General features: G+C 40.0%; 1 protein-coding gene across 4 annotated transcripts in view; it reads left to right on the plus strand.

Annotated features, from left to right (window-relative positions):
* KATNA1 (katanin catalytic subunit A1) overlaps positions 1–17,940 on the plus strand; it is a 1,196,718-nt gene extending 1,178,778 nt beyond the window's left edge. For all 4 annotated transcript variants that reach the window (XM_044069365.1, XM_044069348.1, XM_044069341.1 and 1 more), the window contains one exon: positions 17,549–17,940. In XM_044069365.1, the coding sequence (XP_043925300.1) occupies positions 17,549–17,747 (199 nt within the window). In that variant the 3' untranslated portion in view covers positions 17,748–17,940. The remainder of the gene's footprint in view (positions 1–17,548) is intronic.
* Positions 17,941–19,646: the final 1,706 nt, after the last annotated feature.

Here is a 19,646-nt window from a genome sequence, read left to right on the forward strand (position 1 = left end):
TTGAGTAAGAAATTGGGCGGCCATGGTGGTGCAGCAGTTAGCGTTGTCACCTCACAGCAAGAGGTTCTCTGGTTCGATCCTCGGCTGGGGTGCCTTCTGTGTGGAGTCTTTATGCCCTCCCTGTGGTTGCGTGGGTTTCCTCCGGGTGCTCCGATTTCCTCCCACATACCAAAGACATGCTGTAGGTGGATTGGACATGCTAAATTGGCCTTAGGTGTGAGTGATTTGTGTGTGTGCGCCTTCTGTGGAAGGTTGGGCACCGGGCTGGCAACTCGACACCGTAAAACTCCACTGCCAATCATGAGTGGACAGGTGATCCACTGTGGCGACCCCTAACTGGGAAAAAGCTGAAAGAAGATGATTTGGGTAAGAAATTGAAATAATGAACATAAATTAAGTAGATAGTTTATTTCAGGAGAAAATACTTAGAGAAGAAATTTAGAATAAAAATGCATTGTGATGCAATAAATAGCGCCAGTTAAAATATGGTGTTGAGGATAATTTTGTGATTGTAAGAGGTGTGTAGCTGCTGATGATCTTCGTGGTAGTTTATGTTGAAGATTTAAGTAGATTTTAATTGTTACTGTGATATGACTGGTGACCGTGAAGAAGAGTTTAAAAAAAAAAATATATATATATATATATATATATATATATATATATATATATATATATATATATATATATATATGTTACCTTCATTTGACTGACAAGTAATACATGCAGTGCACTGCAAGGCAAATAACAGGGTTTATGTCCTGTTCCCCAATGTAGTGCGACCCTGGAGTTAGTATATATAGTTGGGGGGGATGAAGCCCCCACCTAGTTTGGTTTAAATTCTGTACTTTTTGTGTTATATTTAAAACCAAACTAGTGGGGGGTTTCACCCCCCCAAACTCCCCACTGTGGGTGACTGTGCCCCAACACCCCCCTAACTATATATACTAATTCCAGGGTCATACTACATTGGGGAAGAGGACATATCACTGTTATTTGCCGTGCAATGCACTGCAAGTAATGGTTGTCAGTCAAATGAGTTTCAGTCAAACGATGGTGACCCATATATGAGGATTATCAAGTACAGCATAGTTTTCTTCCTCATTGCTGTATCATAAGCACCTACAAGTCCACCTTGAATGATCTGCACTGTATTCCATGTCCTCTGATGGTGAAATTCTTTCAAAAGATTAAACATCCCAAATTGAAGATGATCCTAATTGTGCCATTTTAGTCCTGGCAGGTTAGGATCACCCCCACAGCTGCCTCAAAAGCCCCAGTTCTTGAAACCCAAAAGAACCCTTCTTAATCCATCTGCATTCAGAGCATTTCTCACATCCAGTAATGACTAGTAATCCTCCTGAGGATATGTAGTTGGGATATTCTCTAACAGTACAAAAAAAAAAAAAACTCTGGGACAGATATCCATGTTATATTATTTGGGCCACTGTAAAAGGATTAGATCATTTTCACACCTCTTCCAGATAATGTAGAGTACCTTGGCCACATATTCAGTGCTGGACTTGGTTATTCTTCTGTTAAAGTCCATTTAGCTGTAGTTTCTAATTTTCATGAAGGTTTCACTAATTCCTTAGCCTCTTCAAAAGTATAGAAGGGACTTTCTTAAAACACCTTTCTGCAAAGATCTGTACTAAGATTGACTTCCAAGACGACTGTTCATTGAGTAACAGTGTAATTGTAGCTCTCCCATTGTGAAAACAGAAAATCATCAGAGAAGGCCAGTGGACTTTTGTGTTTGAGTAAATTTCAGTAACTAGCTAGTAAATGCACTGCCTAGATGCCAAAAAACAGAAATAGAGAACCGGAAAGAAAATCAGATGTGTATGGAGCTTTTTTCCCCAGAACTTCACTGAAAATAGGCTCTGTCCTAGTTGGACTTTCCTGGTCAACAAATGCTAATAAATAATAGATGAATAAATAAAATTCGCTACAAAAAGTGAGGAAAAAAATACTGACTGGACAAAGCTGCTACAGCTGTTCAGCAAACAAACAGTGCAACATCAATACATGACTTCCAGTAACCTAGAGGAAAGACAACTGTATGTAGATCTGTTTAAAATAAACAAAATACTGATGGAGTACATCAACTTGAACAACAAAAGGCTGGAAAAATGGAAGAAGATTTAAACAGATGTTCAGATGAGGTGATAACTCAAAAACAGGGATCAAAATGAAGAAAAGGCTGCTGAATATGAGACTGTTCAAGAAGTGATTTTTAAAAAAATAGAATTAGAGGACAGAGCACCTAGGAAAATCTGAGGTTTTCACCTATACCAGAGAAGCTGGAAGGAAATGACTTAATTTTATGAAAGCCCAAATAACCAACTGGACTGATATTCCACAGCAGGAGTTTAGTTGAAAGGGCACATTATGCATATGCTCCAAACCTGGCTATGAGAAAGCAACCTAAACCTGTAATCCTTCCAGCAGAAGGAGTTGGTTCTGACAAAACTGTGGCAGGATGACAAAGTACTAAATGTGGGAGATGACAGAGTGTTTATGGAGAATGATTAGTCATTGTACAACAGGCAGAAGAGGAATACATGTTTTCCATTATTAAAAGAATGTCAAGAAACAGGTGTGAGATTGAAACTGCTGTACCAACTGTTATCAAAATATTCATCCCTGGAAGGAAAAAATCATTTTTGATGAAGTATATGCTAAGGAGGAAATTCAAAAATGTGTCCAACAAAAAGTGAGCTGTGAAACAGAATGAGATTCAGCTTTCTTGTTGTTCTGGCAATAAAGACCATAGAGAGACTGTTCCAGTGAAACTTTTTCCGATGTTTCAACAGAAAATGCTGGAGAGAAGGAAAGGGAGCATGTGCAATGACTAGAAGAATCAATATTACATTAGAAATGAAGCAGAAGACAGTATTTGGGAGATGGAGATGAACAAGAATAAAACCAGCAACCTGGAAAATAACAGATGTGGGATTACAAAATTATTTTGTGAAATATGACAGAACAAGGAAATCTAGAAATATTGGACTTCTTGGATGTGGGAAACTCTAAAGCATATACCCTACTTCATGTCATTAATGTTCAGAAAATCCTTGGGGGGAGAGGAGGGAGAAAGTTAAGTAAAACATTTTTTTTTACTTGCTAGTACTATTTTTTCTAGTGTGCGATTTTCTTTGCATGTTATAAAGAAAAGTTTCCTCTGTTTTAAGTGTTACTGTTTTTTTCTTTCTCCCTTCCCTCTTTCTCTTTGTTCAGTTTTAAGAAATGTAGGCACTGCAGTGTAAACAATAAAAAGTCTGGTTAAGAGAACCTGACAAAATAAAAATTGTGCTTTTTCTCATTATTGCATGGGGGGGGTGACTGCATTAAGGCCCTTAGTTTGAACTAGTAATAAGTTTTAAGAGAAACCAAGTAAATCAAAAAGAATATTGAATATTATAAGGCTTTTTCTAGCAAATAAATGTATGCTTAGTAGCAATTCTGTATCTGGTCCTCGTATCTCCACAGAGACAATCAGATAGAGATATTGGCTACAACCTGATAAAGAGAAATTGGCTAGAAAAAGAGACATTCGCTAGGAGATAATGTTCTCTGAAAGCATTCAGGTGTTTTCCCAGCTGGAAGAGCTATAAAAGTAAGACAAAACCATACAGCACTTAGCACAGACTGCACCATGCGTCTTAGCATGGATAACTTTTCTTTTAGGCTAAATCAAGTCTACGAGTGTAGCTGTCAGGTTGGGACATTTGTTTCTTTTAGGAAAGTAAAACTTGAAGATGTACATAGTTTTATGTGTGTGTTAGCATTACGCTACTAGGTTTTAGGGGGACAGTATTGGAAGTGTTTTTTTTGAGGGCTTTCAATCAAACAAAAAGTTTTGTAAGATGTGATATAGGCTCAAATGGATATGACAAGAAACAGCTGTATAAAAATTTAGCCTGCCAAATAGTGTATGCATGTAACCCAAAAGCTGGAACTAGGTGTTTAACAAAAAAACTGTTGTATATAAAAGGTGGGCATATCTTTTTAATACAATGATGCTTTCTGTATTATCTTTAAATGTCAATGCTCTCACAGATGAATACAAAAAAGTAAGTATTGAAGTATATTACAAATGTAGAGTGCAAATAGCTGTGCTACAGGCGAGACACTTGGAAAGAACTAAATCCAAATTTGATAAAGAAAGGTTTTCTGTATGGTTATTCACCAGAATACCTGGGACAAAGGAAAAAAGGAATACGTATATTAATTGCAAGAGAAGCTCCAATAGTGATGGAAGAAAATTAAACAAAGATAATAAGGGTGAATTTGTAGTATTAAGGGGATACTGGCAAGGGAGGAGGATTACACTGGCATGTATCTATATTCCACCTAAAACTGCTATAATGGAGCTTAAGAAAATTCTGGGAAAAATGATCAGCTTTCAACAAAGAACATTACTTATAAGTGGGGACTGGATTTTGATTTGCAGCAGTGAAGATGTGGGGTCCAGAAGGGAAAGTAAAACAAAGGAGAGTAAACTTTTGAAGACATTTATGAAAATATTTGGCATGGAAGATGTAAATTCAATAACAGAAGTTCGGAGTGAATTTGCATATTCGCGAAGATATAAAAACTGGGCTAAGCTAGACATGATTTTCATTTCACAGGAACACACATTTAATTAAAGGTCTTGATGCACAGCAAATAACTTTTTCAGATCTTCCGCCAATAATAACTAAAATAAAAAGCAGGGTAATGAAATAAAAATGAGATACTGGTGCTTTCACCTATCCATTGAAAAGAGAGGGATTTAAGGCACAGGTAGTGGAAATTATTCTGGAGCTGGTAGAAGAGAGAGAGAGAAATTTCTTCTGAAATATATAGCTAGGGAGTGGAATAAAATTAATGTGGAGTTTAAAATAGGGTGGAAATAAAAGAAAAGGGATATGGTTAAAAAATAACGAGAGTTATTTAGAGGGACTGGCTAATGTTAAAGTATTGTAGATTGGGGGAATCTCACAGAACAAGAAGAGGAGCAAGTGCAGAATGCTAAACAGAAAATAAGGGATTACCTCAGTAATATGCATGAGTTTACAAAGATTGCTGTTAAGCAACTGTTTTATAATGATAATTCTGGGCACAAAAACTTAATATGACAACTCGGGCAACAGAAAGTGCAAAGGGCTGTCACCAAGTTTAGGGAGCTTATAACAAGGAAAGTAATGAGATCCTGAATAGGTATTAGAAATATTTTGGAAATTCTATGAAAGTCTGTATAAAGCAGAGAAATATGAAAATCAAGAAAAGGTACAAATGGAAATTTTTATGGAAGAATTAAATATGCCAAGGTTAGAGAGAAAGAAATAGGGGGCCCTAAATGAAAGACCAGCACTGGTAGAAGTTTTAGTAGAATCTAGAACAGAAACTGCCGTTAAGAAAAGGAATAATTAGTAGATCTTATAAAATACTGCAGGATAACTACAAGAATCAATCAGAGGAGGTTAGAAAGGATTGGGGAATGAAACTGGATAAGCAATTCAAAAAGGAACAACGGGGGCTATATGCTTGTCTCCCAAATGTGCAACAAAATCTAGAAGATTTAGGATTTTTGCTTGGAAATGTTTACATAGATGTTTTTATACCCCAGGTAGACTCCAGAGAATTTTTCGTTAGGTAAACAGCAAATATTGGAGGTGTGATGGGGAAGAAAGAGGTAATTGGGAACATATTTTCTGGAAGTGTAATGGTTTGTTAGACTTTAAGCATTCCCTGCAGACTATTGTCAGAGATGCTCTGTGGGCAGATTGATATAACTAGGGAAATGATTTTTCTGAGCTATGATACAGAATCGGAATTGTGTAGACATAGTAAGGCCTTGCTGAGTCTAACTGTGGTGGCTGCCAAAAAAGCAATTACTAGAAAATGGAAATCAAAGTCTAAACCAACAGTAGTAGAAATAGTGGGCATAGTAACAGAGATAAAACAACTGGAATTGAGATCTTTAGAAAAGGGTAAGAGCAAATTACACAGGAAAAAATAGGAATTGTGGGAACCATACATACAGGGGAGGAATCAGGTTTAAAAGAAGGCAAGACTTGAATGAGCTATGTAATATTTGACTGACGACCGAGTAGATAAGTAATGTATGCTTGCAACTAGAAGTTTATTTGCGATGTAAAATGTTTACAGTTGGGATTGTATTAATGTGATTTGTTTTCATTTATGTAAATGTATGATTGCGTATGTCATAAGTGATGATAAAGATGTTTCTTGTTTAAAAAAATATATTATTCAGCTTTGCATTTTTTTTCATTTCTGATCTGTAGTATAATTTTGTCTAGTTGAAACACCATTTTTAAGTCTCCCTTGGTGGTGGTAACTTATTTTATTGTTTTCATGCATAGTATCTTTGCTTGGATGTTTTTGTTCTTAATAAAAAGCTGTTTGAAAATGAGTAAACACATATGCCCATTTTAAAAAGACAATGAAGAGTGTGCATTATTTATTTTACAACTGTTCCAGCAACTTAACCATGTTTGGAGTATGGTAAAGTATGTGGCCTGCACATCCCTTTGTACCTTTTTACTTTCTTAAAATGGTTCTGCAAGTGTGTTCCGAATATGCCTGCTTTGTTACTACTGCTTAAATGTACGTAAACATTTAAGATGACTTGTTTCATTCTTGTGCTCTTACCTGCTGGTATTCTCCATTGGTTTTCTTTTTATTCTCTACACAACTTACTTAAATCATGCATCGTGTGTTGTGGGTGAAGTAAGTAACATGACACGAATAACTGTGACAAAGATGAGATTCACCAGGTTTGAATACATGCAATTAGTAAGAGTAAACAGGACTGGAAACAAATACCAGTATATGACACTGTACCATACTGTACCAGGAATGGACAGATTGGCACAGAGAGTACTATTAGTAAAGGTTGCATAACAACAGCGACAGCCCCAACCACACCTCCAGGGTTTGAGTTCTCATTTTCTCTTTATCTTAGGTTAGATAGTAAAAAATTAATCAGAGTACTGTATAAATGATAGTGGTAGTCTGTGAATAAACTTTGCAGTTAAGTCAAAATTTGTATCCTGTTCCTGTCTCCAGCCAGTTTACACTGGTAGTAGTAGTCATGACTGCAGCAGCAGTTTGTCATAGTATTTTGTTTCCTCAAACTAAGTACACAGTTATGTCACTCAGCATAAAACAAGACTGTCCTCCTACTTGAGCACTTTCTGTCAGCACAGTTGTTGTTAGTCCCACCCATTATTGGTCAGTTTGGTCACATTTTCGTCTTTCTGTATCCCACAAAGGAGTAGCCCTGGTTTGTGAGGCGATATTGTACATAGTACTATAAATACACAGTAGGTGAATTTTTGCAACTCAGACGATAGTAAATAGAGAAAAAAAATGCATTTATTGTGAACAGTAACTGCAGCAGAAGAGTGGAGGAGGCAGCCTGCCCAGGGCAAGAACAGGGTTTTGGAGCATTGCACTTTAGACTGATGTGGCTTAAGATGAACCCGTAAAATATAGATGTGTTTGTGAGATTAAAAAGGATCTTACAATGGGTAGCCTCCAAGTTCTTACTGGGTTCTACCACTGATGGGAAACTACATTTTCCATTTGTAATACAGCTCAATAGTGATGCAGTAAACCTCTCTTTTTGTTGGGAATTTTATTGGTGTAGGTCAGGTATAGTAGGGCAAAATTAATCTTGAGATTTGGGAATGCAGAGCATTATGGGAGAGGAGGTGGAGCTTTGAATTCTGAAGTGCTGGCTTCTGATCCATTCAGATCTGATAACCTAAGATTGAGAAGGACAGAAGACAACAACATGGACCTAGCATTATGGTAAGTACATAACCTTTTGTTTTCTGCCTTATTACTGGTTATAGATGTGTGGAAGTTAATTTGATAAAATTAACAACTATTTTGAATGTGGGAAGAAAATCCCACACAGATTTCAATTATTTCTTCAGCCCATTAGATGATGCATTAAACTGAGGTCCCATCTAACTGAGTTTTCTGTAGCTAAGGTGAATGTAAAAGATCCCACAGTTGTTTGTCTTTCAGCTTTTTCCTGGTAAGGGGTCACCACAGTGGAACTCCGGTCCGCTAATGATTGGCAGTAGATTTTTATGAAACGCTGAGGTGCCAGCTCGATGCCCAACCTTCAACTAAGGCACGCCCATTTACGCACGCATGTCTTTCGAACGCTACCCAGCCACGGGGAGGACATGCAGACTCCACACAGAAGGCACTCCCAACTTATCAAAAACAGTAGGGGAAGTACTCCATTGACCTAGACAAATTTCCCCCAGTAGTATAAATACCACCTTGGGCCTCCCCTGAAAAAGGCCACCAGACTAGTTAGACTAACCTGGTTGACAAAGGATCCACAAGTAAAAATAGGTTATGTATAGGCCCTAAGCATGGCTGGACAGTTATCTACATTGTGCTTGTTTAAATGGAGGGCAATCCAGCATCCACACAGAATCTCTCTGGGTTTGTCTTCTCAAAAGAAGCTATGCATTTAATCGCACACTACCAAAGGCTTACACTAGCCAGTCTTTAAAATGTAAACTATTGGAAAAGGCACCCTGTGAAGATGTGAAGGGTGACTGATGGTAGTATTGACAGCATGTCTGAGAATGAGGGTTTTTCTAGGCCCATGATCACAGATTGGACAGGACTCGAGTCATTTACCACTGAAGCCTCTATTGTTTCAGAGACTGTCACACTTTGAATATTGCCATGTTCTTGTGTTGAATCAGCTATGCTGTTTGATTTAAAGACCTGCCTTTGAGCCTCTGGAACAGCTGCCTTACACAATTGTTGGTGTGGGAGAGAGTGGTATCCCAGTGCTACTAGTGTGTAAAGAGCTTAGTAAAGACAAAATATAGAAGTATTGTGTGTCCACCTGTGACTCATGGCCTCTTAAGGCAACTACCCCCGTACTACTGAGGCCAATGATGTTCATTACAAAATGGACAACTGCAAGCTTAATGCAGCTGAAGCTCAGGTGTACCTAATCCCAATTAACTTACCCAGGCTACATCCTAGGACTATTTCCAGGTAGTGCAAGATTTCTCTAGATTTTTTAAAATCAAAGCAGCTTACCTTAGATGTACATATGGTGTCAAGGAAAATTGAATATCCTACCACAGAGGAAGGTTCAAACATCCCTGATTCCGTGGCAAATAAGTAGTCATATTAAAAAAATGTCCCCTTTCATACTTTAAATCTGACACAGTGGACATCCTGTTCTGTTCTTTCTCACCAGAGGATGTCTCATTTGGGGATGCACCCTTCACAAGATGAAGAAAGCCTTCAAATTAGAGGCAAAGAAGCTCTCAAAGGCCTCTTCCAAAACCATTTACTTGTACCTTCAGTCTTTCAAGTAGTGGAAGATATATTTATTAATATATCAGTGGAGCTGGATTTCCTCTCCTCCTGTCCATAGGAATTTGGACCATTTCTGCAGGGTCAAAGATTCCATAAGTTTCTATACAGGAATCCTTTAGCTGATCCATCTGCATTGATCCTGAAGTCCAGCAAGGGAGCCTCTTTGGCTGAATCCAGGGACCCCATTCCCATTGACAGAGAGAGCAAGGAGCTCAACCACTTTGGGCTTCAGGGACTTTTACTGCCAGACTCTCATGTTAAAATTTCAAGAACCTTTCTTAACTTGTCTGAAGTCTAAGACAAAGCTCAAGGAGGAGGACTTAAAGTGGGAGTTGGGAGATACTTGAATTGAGCAACTTTAATAGTCTTGTTGCCAAGCACTCAATGAAATGTGTGGATATAGTGCACTAGATGTAACATGCAGGGTAGGAACTACTGAGACTGATTAAGAGACATGCCTGGCTGAGGGCCCAGCCCATGTAAAGCCAGAACTCTTGAAAGCACCACTAAAAAAAAAAAAAAAACTTATCCCCTTGGACCCCCAGCAGAAAGTCTGATTAAAAGAGAGCGAAAAACAATGGAGGCTGTAAAACTGCTTTTTCATTTACACCCTTCAGAGTAGAGGAGGGACTACTCTTCCAGGGCCTGGCTTCTTTAAACAGAAAAAAAAGCAGGTATCACAAGGGCATGTAGTCAGCTGTCCAGATTTCAAAGGATATCAAGATTTTTACTGTATAATCTGATGTCGGTCTTTGCCTAATCCTTGACTGTGAGGCTTGGTTCAGAGCCTCGGAACCCACTCTGCTGTTATTCCAGCTCTTGCCTTCCAAATCTCTCGAGCTAGGCTCTACTCCTAATGCTCCTCACCAAATTACCTCCGTTCTCATTTGTTGTTCGTAGTGCTAGATGCATTCAGTCCAACCTCTTGAGCCTTGGCAGTTCTTCTAGCTGTATTTTAGTTTTTTCTTAATATCTAACCTCTAAATCTTGTTCCTTGCTTCTATTTTTTCCTACCCGCTCCTCTATATTTCTTTAGGTGTGTGCGAGTCTGTTTTTCCCTCTCCTTTACCATTAGGTACTCTGAGGTACCATCATTCGTACTTATCACTCCCTTTTTACCTTCGGATAACCTTCTTTACCATCGTTGGTAATTTCCTTCTTTCTTTTTCCTTTCCATTACATTAAAAAAAGAACTTTCCCTTTCTTAGTCCATCTGTGACCGTGTGTGTGTGTCCTGTGGCCTTAGTTTCTCTTCATGCCTGACAAACCCTCTAAAGGCACCTCTGGTTTCAAGAGGTGTCATAAATGTGAAAGAAAAATGCCGAATTCAGATGGCCACACCTTCTGTGTGTATTGTCTTGGTGATGTCCATCTTCAGAAAGATTTTGCCATCTGTCCCGGGTTCAGTGCTAGAATCCTGATAGACCGTAAAAATAAGCTTATATTTAAAGGACTTCTGAAATCTGAACTTGAAGAGGCCATCTCTGGTACCAAAACAGAAGCCAGTTCCTCTTTATCATCTTCCTCTTCAAAACCAAAAAAGCACACTTATTTGGTTCCAACAGCTTCCTCGGAACCACCTTCAAAATTGGTTCCCATGGTGCTGACTGTCTCCTTGAGACAGGTTGGAAAAGATACTCCTTCGACACTGACTTCTTCCGTACAGGTATTGGTGCAGACAACTCTCCCTTCAGCACCAACGGATCACTCAGCACCTAAGGAGCCTCAGATGAGAGTTTTACCATTGACAATCCTATTCACACTTGATTGACCCATTCACAGACCATCTTCGGAGTCCTTTTTTGGAGAGACGGCCACCAAGGTATCCATCAGTCTCCTCCATTTGGTCCACAAAGAGCCTGTCGGAGTCTATTATGAGACTGGTGGACCAGCTCCTGACGGCGAGGGGATTGCTTCCATCCTCTGTTCCTAGCCTTGTTGGCTCTGGAATCTTGCCGCCTTCTACACCCATGCGCATTCCTCCTTTGACTCCAGCCGAGATTTCAGAGCCCCTGGTGCTGACCATCCCAGCTTCAACTGTTTCAGTGACAGTCAGAGCTCCTTCTCCAGCACCCGTAGTTACTCTGAGCTTTTCCAGGTTGCCAGAACCGGAGACCTCCCGGGGTTGGGGCTTTGTTGCCAGTTCCGAGGGCAGGGTTCGACTTTGATACTTTCAGAGCCCTCCATGCCCCTTGCAGCTTTGGCATATGTAAATTTGACCCTGGCGTCTGCTTTGGCAATGGCTTCCTCGATGCAGGGTGGGACCACGGTTTCAAAGGTGTCTGTTTCTGTTCGGGGCTCCCATTCCTCTATGGGTGCCTTCCAGGCTATGTAGAGGGCCTTCTCCATTGGGGACATGCTTCCCTGTTGGGCCAAACAACTTATCCATGCCCTCGACCAGAGCTTCCTCCAGTCTTTTCCCTGGGACAGGGAAGGCACAAAAGCCTCAGGAGTGAACCACCTTGGTTATATCATCTTCGGATACCTCTCCAGAACACCCTACCAAAGAGGTACCTTTGAAGAAGTGCAAGAGGAAGCACTTGGATTCCTCTGGAGAGTCCTTCACAGAAGATACCAGTTTCGATGAAGGGGAAGGTTCCCACAAGTCATACCCCCGAGGATGTTTCCTTCAGAGACATCCTATAAATCATGAAGCAGAGGGGTGGCTGGACTACCTTCCAACCTTCCTCCAAGGAATCGGTATACCTAGAGGCTTTTCACACCCAGCCTTCTACCTGTTAGATCTCTCTGCCCACTGAAGATCTTATTAAACTGATCGCCCACCGGGCCTGGAAAATGTCTGACTCTATCGAGCCAATTCCTAAGAGACCTGACCAAATTCTTTCTGCCCCAAAAGATGAACGACACTGGGCCAAGGGTATTCCTGTAGATGTTTTAAATTCTGCGTGTTGCAACAAATTAAGGGTGATCAACAAGGTAGGATCTTGGATATACATCTAGATACAGGTGAATTAAAATGGCAACTAAGATTAGACGTGCAGTTACCCTGGTATCAATGATTATACAACCATTATGCCTTTACTTAAGCGCAAACACATTTTAGGTTAATGTTAAAGGCATAAATCAATTTACAGTGATTTTAACCAATGTAACAATTTTAACAGATGTTTTAACAGATTTTGTTTTGTTATAAATCATAATTAGATTAGTATTATATTGATTTGCTGGTTTAGGGTATGAGGTATTCATGTATTTTGTATTTTATATATATATATATATATATATATATATATATATATATATATATATATATTTTTTTTTTATCATTCACGTTTTTATTTTCAATTTATGTAATTGCATTATTGGGTAATTGTTTTATTGATTAATGGGTATGGTTATATAGGATGGTTGTTACTTAGACAATGTTATTCTGAAGAAGTCCAGATGACAGGACGAAACCTAGGTCAATTTCGTTGTCAATGTTTTTCTAGTTCGTGGTTTACATCAGTAAATTCCATTCTGGTGCTTGAACTACATCCTTCACATTGAGTTATTGGTATTCCTGTAGATGCCATGGTGGTAGTGGCAGCCACTAAAAAGGAACTTGATGAAGAAAGTTCTGCTATACAAGGAGTCTAGGACTATGGAGAGATTTGGGAAGCACTTATATGCTTCATCGACCTTCACTCTCATGTCCTTGAATTATATGGTGCATTTTACCAGGCTTCAGAGAGATTTAATTAAAGAACTTTCAGATACTCTTACAGGAACAGGAGCTGAAGGGGTTCGAGATAATGTTACTTTTCAGCTCGCCACCCTTGAATTTATTTCCAGTTCATCCATGAGGCTTAATTGCTCATGCTGCCAAAGGGATGACAAGATCAGCAGGTTCAGGCATATAGCCATCAGAAGACATACCTGGATGCATTTGTGACTTCACGGAGCCATTTAAGTCATCTTTCGTCAACGCACCGTTTGATGGATCATCCCTGTTTGGCCCCAAAGTTAGAGACTCTAGCCAGATATGAGAAAGATGGGAAGACCCTTTCTGCTGTGGGCATATGCTTCTCCACTCTTCAACAGCCCTATTCCTGCAACCAGAGAAGTGGAAGGGTATGGTTCAAAAAGACCCAAGGACCTTTCCAGGACGCGCATGGCAATGACTTCACCTGGGGTGGGGGGAGCAATAATGGAAGACGCCATCCAAGAGGCAAAAGTGGCCTGCAGAACTAGGGTCCCGGGATTCTTTCTCTGGTAACTCCTACCACTGCTCCTGACAGGAGGCCCAATTGCCTTCCTCTGGAGACATTTGAGGGGCAATTACCTCTGTACCAATCTGGCTAGAAATGACAACGGGCAAATGGGTACAGGGTATCATTTCCAGAGGTTGCAAGATCCCATTTAAAAAAAAAACAGAAAGAATCACAGATGTTCCGCCCAGTCACAGAGAGGCAGCAGTCTTAAAAATTCAGAAACTACTTAAGAGAGTCATGCAGGCAGTCCTGCCATACCAGAGGGGATCCAGAATTTACTCAAGATTCCTTTTGGTGCCAAGGAAAATAGAGGACTGGGGACCGACCTTGGATCTCCGTCAGTTGAACAAAACCGTTCCGGATTCTGGATGGTCTTTGTTCAGTTAATACTTCATTCTTGGAAAAAGACAATTGGATGTGCTCAGTAGATCTTCAGGATGGGCATTACCATATAAAAATGGACAAGTGCTCAAGAAGATTTCTGTGCTTCTGGGTGGGAGCCAGTCACTGTCAGTTAAGAGCACTGCCCTTTGGTCTCACCACAGCCCCCAGGGTGTTTACCAAATGCATGGTAGTAGTGCATCGCAGACTGCTAGCATTCTGAATGTTTCCATATCTAGACGAATGACACCTAACCGCTCCCACAAGGCCTCAACTCGTAAAGGCACGAGATTACACTTGGTCTTTGTTCCAGCTTAGGAATCACTATAAACTATGAAAAATCCCTGGAACCATCACAACAACTGGAATTCATTGGAGCTATGCGAGACAGTCACCAGCTTTCTGTCACTTCCCATAGAAAGACTTAAAAGGATCAGATCACAAGTGAGCCAAATCATTTGTAGCAAGAAGGTAACAGCGAGACTTGTTCTACAAACTCTAGGGTCAATGGCAGCCTCTAGCTGTCTAGTTCCCTGGCCAGATACCAAATGTGAATTCTTCAATGACTTCTGGCCTCCCAATGGTCCCTATTGAATCAGCCAGTGACCCATCTAATTATGATCAGTCATTGCAAAGAAGATCTGAGTTGGTGGCTCAATTCCACGGAAATCTTATCAGGTCATCCCTTTGTCCCTACTCCACCCCAAGCCATAGTTATCACGGATGCATCTGAGATGGGGCGAGGTGGGGCATTATCTGGGAAAGACAGTCCGAGGAACTTGGTCCCAGCTAGAGGCCAACTTGCATATCAATCTTTTAGAGATGAATGTGGTGCTCTTAGCGTTGCAAGCATTTCAAGATATCCTCCCTTTTGGAAAGATTGCAATTCAAACAGATGACATTTCAGTAGTCCTGTATATCAATAAACAAGGGGGAACCAGGTTGTAACCTCTTTGTCGAGAATGTGTGGCAATGGACGATTTCCTCCAACCGCTTTCTAATGGCAACACACATTCTGGGGAGCTCCAACATGATTGCGGACAAGTTGAGCAGAACCATCCTCATACCTCAATAAAACAATACATCTCCCAGTCTTTTTTTTCCCTAATTTTTCCAACAAAGGGGAGTACTGTCTGCACTTACTAGACATACACAGTTATTACCTGCACAGAACAAAGGACTTTAGAAAATCCAGCCAACTGATGATTGCCTTTTCTGCAGTCTGTTTAGGCAATCCATTATCTAAGGTTACCTTGGCAAAATGGCTTAGTGACTGTATCACCTTTGTTTACAACAGAAAGGAACTTCACCGACCATGTCCTGTGAAAGCACATTCAACAAGTGCTGTAGCAGCTTCTGCAGTTTTTCATGCCAGAACTTTCTTAGATGATATTTCTGCAGCAGCTACATGGGCATCAACTCGTAATTTTATTACTCATTACAAACTGGACCAGGTCTCTAGGGGACGTGCATCATTCAGCTCGATGGTGCACAGGAATATTCTTCCGTGAGACCTCCCAAGGTTCAGGTAGCTAGGGACTTTGTCCCACAGTCGAAGATAAAGTGAAGATTGACAACATCAGATAAAGAAGTTATGTCTTACCATAATATTCTATCTGTGTTGTCGATCTTCACTAATCCTTGACATTACCTCCTTCCTTCCCCCTGCCTTCAAACTCTTTATGGACCGAATATTCCCATAGACTGGCTTCATAATAGGGACACGGATATGGTCTTTTATCTAGTACTTTGTCTGTCACTATTGTATGCAAACTTGATCTGAGATAATTTGGTGAGGAGCATTATGGGTAGAGCCTAGCTTGAAAGTTTTTGGAAGTCGCGAGCTGAAATAATGGCTGAGTCTGTTCCGAGGCTCGAAACCACGCCCCGCAGTCCAGGATTAATGAAGATCGACAACACAGATGGAACATTATGGTAAGACATAACTTTTTTTTTTTTTTGGTTTGTATGGATTTCTGCAAATCATTGAGTACTGAATCACTAAATGAGACATTTGAGTTTCAGATGGTATATCTTTCAGAAAATGCATGTTAATGCAAAATCTGCTGTTCTGACAACTTTCTAAGTTCATAAGAATAGTATTTAAAATATATCCCTGATTTTGTGCCTGTGTTCTCTACCCTATTATTTTTTACTTTGTCCAGAATTATTCAGCTAAATGTTTGAGGTATGCACAAGGGGGAGAGAGAGAGAGCATGGTATAGAAACGTTACATGCAGGCAGAAATGACCCTGCAGGCCTTGCAGGATCATGGCACCTGAAGGGGAGCAGCTATGACTCGGTCAAACTCATTCCTCACCCTTCCCTAAAAAAACTTGCATAAAATAGGTTGAAGAATACTGTATTTAGTTCTAAACTTGAAGTTATGTTACTAGCACCGCCTCATAATCAGGATGAGTCTGCTTCTCCTCCTCTGAGTTTCAGTGCTTTAGTCCTGCTCACAGAATAAGCAAGTTTCTTACAAATAAAACTTGTGTGCCCAGACTTTAGGAAGTTCTGTTTTTGTGCAAATGCAATCAACTGAATGATTGTTTGCCTTGTCTTTTTTCAGTGCTGCAGGTGATCTGGGCATAAGAATTATGTACACCCTTTCAAACATTAGCTTGACTTCTTGCAGGCAAGTCCACCATAGCTTTCAACCTCTTAGAGCAAGAAATCTGGACAGTGCCTAAAATAATGAGGCCCAAAGGCCCAAAAATAGGATCAGATTGTAAAATTGCTCTTAACTTAGAAAGTTGCTAGAATAACAAGATGTGTGTTAGCATGTATTTTCTAAAGGATATTTAATCTGAAACTCAAATGTATGCCATTATTTAGTGATTTCAACCCTCACTGATTTGCCATAAAACTACAAATTTTATGAGGAACAGACCAAAATATGAGGCAAAAAAGTGGGCGTCATGCAAAAATGTGTACATGTGAAAAGTACTGAAGTCCACGTTGCCTTGTAATTGCTTGCAACCCTCCACTAGATCTTCAGCGGTTTCCCTGTCTTAACTTCTTACTTCTGACATGGTCTTCCATATCTGCTAATTGGGGCTCCAGCATTTCTGTTTTAATTTGATTGTTGGATGCTAACCTTGTAACAGTTGCATTAAGCTGCAGGTCTGTGATGACATCAGACTGAGCTCTCAGTGATTTCTGATTCCTTCATCCGAGTTATTCATGTACGTGTCCTATTTCTTACCCATCTTTGTCAGTTTGGCCAAAATGTCTTGACTGCCTTGATGACTCAGCGAGTGTGACTTTCAAATACAGGCATTTGAGAGGTGTGGCAGTAACATTGTGCTAGGAATAGTCCGTATTTATTGGTTTCAGCACCTTCATTTGTGTTAACATTATGGTCTACTTAGTACTACATTTCAGAAAGTGTATTACTGTCTTTAGTTCATATTTGTAATCATTTTTATGTTGAAATTGGTGACTCTTTAGTAGTCAGTTTGTCAGTGCTACAACTTTAATGTCCAGAATTTTAGGTATGCCTGTATGTGATGTTAAATGCATCTGATGCACTGCTGTTGTAAAACCTTTTTTTCATCTGTTCTTTGGGGTTTTAGAGATGCATCATTAATGGCCATGCGAAGACGCATTGAGGGTTTGACTCCAGAAGAAATAAGAAACCTCTCCAAAGATGACATGCACATGCCCACAAGTATGGAAGACTTTGAAATGGCTTTAAAGAAAGTTTCCAAGTCTGTATCTGCTGCAGACATTGAAAAGTATGAGAAGTGGATTCATGAATTTGGATCTTGCTAATGTTTACCAAGGACATCCCTGATGTGATGTTATATCTGTGCCTTCATATCTGTCTACAGTCAAATTGAGATCTGCCTTAAAGTCTTAAATTTATATCACTCAGGACTGATTAATTGTGGTGGTTTTTATGCACTATTTTTGTAGCATTTATAATGAATGATTAGTAAAAATAAAACAAATTTGACATCTTTCAGTTACAAAGTACACTTCTTAAACTTTAGCAACTGTTTTACTGGAGCACTTGTACAGTAATTATTTGCCTCAATAATTAAAAAAAGGGATTCAGTAGCTTTTTAGATGTTTGCACTGTTAAACGCCGAACATAACAGATCTGGCATTGAGAGGCTTATGCAGAGACATTCCAGGGCAGTCCTCTGAAAGTTCCTTTGGCCACTGGATCAGAAGGTAAGATCTACACCTGCACTATCTCTAGTGACTGGCTAGGGATTGCATAAGTGCCAACATTTCAGTCCAGCTGCCCGGAGAGAGAGAGCGAGCTTGGTAGGTATGACTTCACTAAAGATGACATGTTGTAGGGCTCCCACCTTAGGAGTCAGCAGGAGAGATCTTTGGGATCCCAGGACACAAAAGGAGTAGAAGGCTAGACCTCGGACAAATTCATCCACACAGGTCTGCCTTTGAGGTGGCCACATGTCGTGCTAGCTGCATTTTAACTTCTGAGTAGTTGAGCTTAAGAGGCTGACAAGGGTTGTGTGTGCCAGTCAAGTTGGAGGTGTGTGTTGACATGTTCTCTTTACCTCTTCAGTTGTTGAGCAAGCTTATTACCTGGTTTGCACCTGTAGAGTAGTCCATTAAGTTCCCTGTTCTGTGCACAGTGATAGTAATACAGACGTGAGGACTTGACTTCTCAGGCCTCCCACCCCTAATCTAATTTTGTTAAAATCCATTGAGTCCTCACTCACCAGCAGAGGTCAGGCAGTAGCATTACATATACGTAGTTGTTTTGGCATCTGCAAGACTTGATTTTTTTTCTGTCTCTCGAAGTACAGGCAAGCACTCTAGGAAGCATGGCCTCATACTAGCTTTAAACACTTTATACACTACTTTTTGATCTAGTGACCCTTCTTGTAAGTGCTTATTTTGACTCTGGACTTACACCATTTGATTTTGGTCACTCCCCTATCACTACCACAAATGTTGGCAGAGTATGGAACAGCCTATCTTTTAGCTGGAGTCCAAGGGAGACTTTCCTGTCCATGGTCTCATAAAAAATGACACTTAAGATCCCAAAGTCCTTGTTTCTGAGACAGATCCAGACAATAACTCTCCCTTCCATAAGGTCCCCCCCCCCATGACTTCTCCTTTGGAGAAGTCTTCAAGTTGATGAAGATCCCACATTGACTGGCCTGTGTTTGGCCTGTGTTTCCTCATCCTTACCTTCTCTCAGAAATGCTTTATTTTGAATATTTGGGAAAAGAGGGTGAGCACTAAGATTTTCCAGAGATGCGGCCTTTTTTCCCACAATGTTATTTTTATAGCACAAAAGCATGGGGATTCTTCTGTACAAGCCCTCTGTGCAAGGGCATAAAAGCATTGCCAAATATCAGTAGACAGATTCCTTTATGATCTTTTCAGGCCAATATAGGTTCAAGAAAAAAACACCACTTTCCCAGCTTGCCAAAGTTAAGACAGGGTGAGCAGAATACCAGTATTTTTTGCCAGTTTAGAACACTCACCTGTTTTGTTTTTACTGTCCATGTTTCATTTTGCATATAGTTGCACTGTTGTGTGCACTTATAACTAGATTATATGTTCCTGTGCAGTATGGTGTGGCTGAGGCTTCTCATCATTTAAGTACAACTGTAGGCAAGTTATTCTTGATGTGGTATCAGTCAGGGAAACACTGATCTCATTGAACCATCTCTGATGTACCCAGGT

This window comes from Protopterus annectens, chromosome 1.part0, assembly GCF_019279795.1.
Source record: "Protopterus annectens isolate FY-2018-M chromosome 1.part0, PAN1.0, whole genome shotgun sequence".
In the NCBI taxonomy this organism is placed as follows: Eukaryota; Metazoa; Chordata; order Ceratodontiformes; family Protopteridae; genus Protopterus; species Protopterus annectens.